Source organism: Otolemur garnettii, unplaced genomic scaffold (genome assembly GCF_000181295.1).
Source record: "Otolemur garnettii isolate 467f Iridium unplaced genomic scaffold, OtoGar3 scaffold00018, whole genome shotgun sequence".
Classification (NCBI taxonomy): Eukaryota; Metazoa; Chordata; class Mammalia; order Primates; family Galagidae; genus Otolemur; species Otolemur garnettii.
This window is the reverse complement of record NW_003852413.1, coordinates 23,114,593-23,115,953: the sequence shown is the minus strand read 5'-3', so window position 1 is coordinate 23,115,953 and position 1,361 is coordinate 23,114,593. Positions and strand designations below refer to the sequence as shown.

At 51.1% G+C, this 1,361-nt stretch overlaps 1 protein-coding gene across 1 annotated transcript in view; it reads right to left on the bottom strand.

Moving 5' to 3' along the window:
• The window catches only part of KRT23 (keratin 23), a 12,707-nt gene extending 11,603 nt beyond the window's left edge, over positions 1-1,104 (bottom strand). Inside the window, exon 1 of the mRNA XM_003786372.2 lies at positions 570-1,104. Within this exon, the coding sequence (XP_003786420.1) occupies positions 570-965 (396 nt within the window). The 5' untranslated portion in view covers positions 966-1,104. The remainder of the gene's footprint in view (positions 1-569) is intronic.
• Between the last annotated feature and the right edge of the window lie 257 nt (positions 1,105-1,361).

Sequence of the window (1,361 nt, the reverse complement as noted above, 5' to 3'; positions counted from 1 at the left end):
CAATGATGTACCTGCCGGTAGAGTGAATACTTTGAGGTGTAACCTGCAGAATGGGATCACTCAGCCTTTTGTTGATGGATAAACCACCCTGTGGCCGGGACTTTGAGGTGGAGCAGAACTGATGTAATGAGAAAGTAAACAGTCTCTGGTGCCTTGTGCACTGAGCAGGCAACCTGAATACCGGCCCTTATCATGCCTGTGACACTGCCGGCTCGTAAGTGACACCAAACAGCAGCTGGCTGCCTCATCTGTTTTAGATTTTTTCGGTGTGTGAAAAATCAGGCAGTCTCGTTTAAAAAACAATTTATAGTACTTCTGTAATTTCCGCTGCCTTCTTTTTCTATATACTTCATGTAGGAGAATAATGATATGAAAAAGATTTTCTCAAGTCCAAATTTAAGAAAATTTTTCCTTCATAAGAAAATATCCATGAAAACCCTTGTGAACAGTTCCTTTAAGCTCTTATGCCATTTCCCTGGAAATTGTCTTTTGTACTGACTTTTCCTCCCGAGCGTCCGTCCTTTGGCAACGCAGCCCCGTGTCATCTCTAGGGTCCCCCAGTGTCTTACCTGTTCCTGCAGGTGGCTGATGCTTTCCTCGTACTGCGAGTAATCCTTCTTACTGCCCGGATCTCTCTGCTGATGCCACTTCAGGATGCGGCTTTCAAGCTTCTCGTTGGCCTCCTCCAGGGCGCGCACCTTGTCCAGGTAGGAGGCCAGGCGGTCATTGAGGTTCTGCATGGTGGCCTTCTCATTTCCACCCAGGAGGGAACAGCCTCTTCCTGGCCCCCAAGACCCCCCAGGAGGTGGGCAGCTTGGCGTGGTGAAGGAAAGGGAGACGCGGACACCCCCCGCGCCGCCATGGACGCTGGGCGCCCGGGGAAAGCTCCTGGGCTGGCCCCAGCCACTGCGGGTGCCAGGGAGGGAGCCCAGCGGGGTTTGTCTGAAGCTGTGGCTGGAGTTCATGGTCCCATCTGTGCTTGGGCAGGGCGGGGCTCTGCTCTACTCCCTGGCACCACAGAACTGAGCTGCCTCAGACTGCCCTGGATGGTTTTATGCCCTTTACTGTGGGAGTTCCCTTCTCTGACAATTGTACCAACAAGATCATATCATTGTGCAACAAGTGTTTCCTCTTGGTCAATCCCGAAGTGCCCCTGGGCCTTTACACACGTTGTTGTTGTTTAGAACCACAGCGATATGACAGTTCGCTTCCTGCCTTCCACTTGTAACCCGGAGGTGTGGCCCATGACATCAGGTGGGTATTAGTCTCAGATGTCTTGCCGTGGAGTTTTTCCATTGTACATTCATGCGAAAGGGTCAGATTAAAGTCCAGGAGAAGATTATCTGGTGTAGCAAAGATTG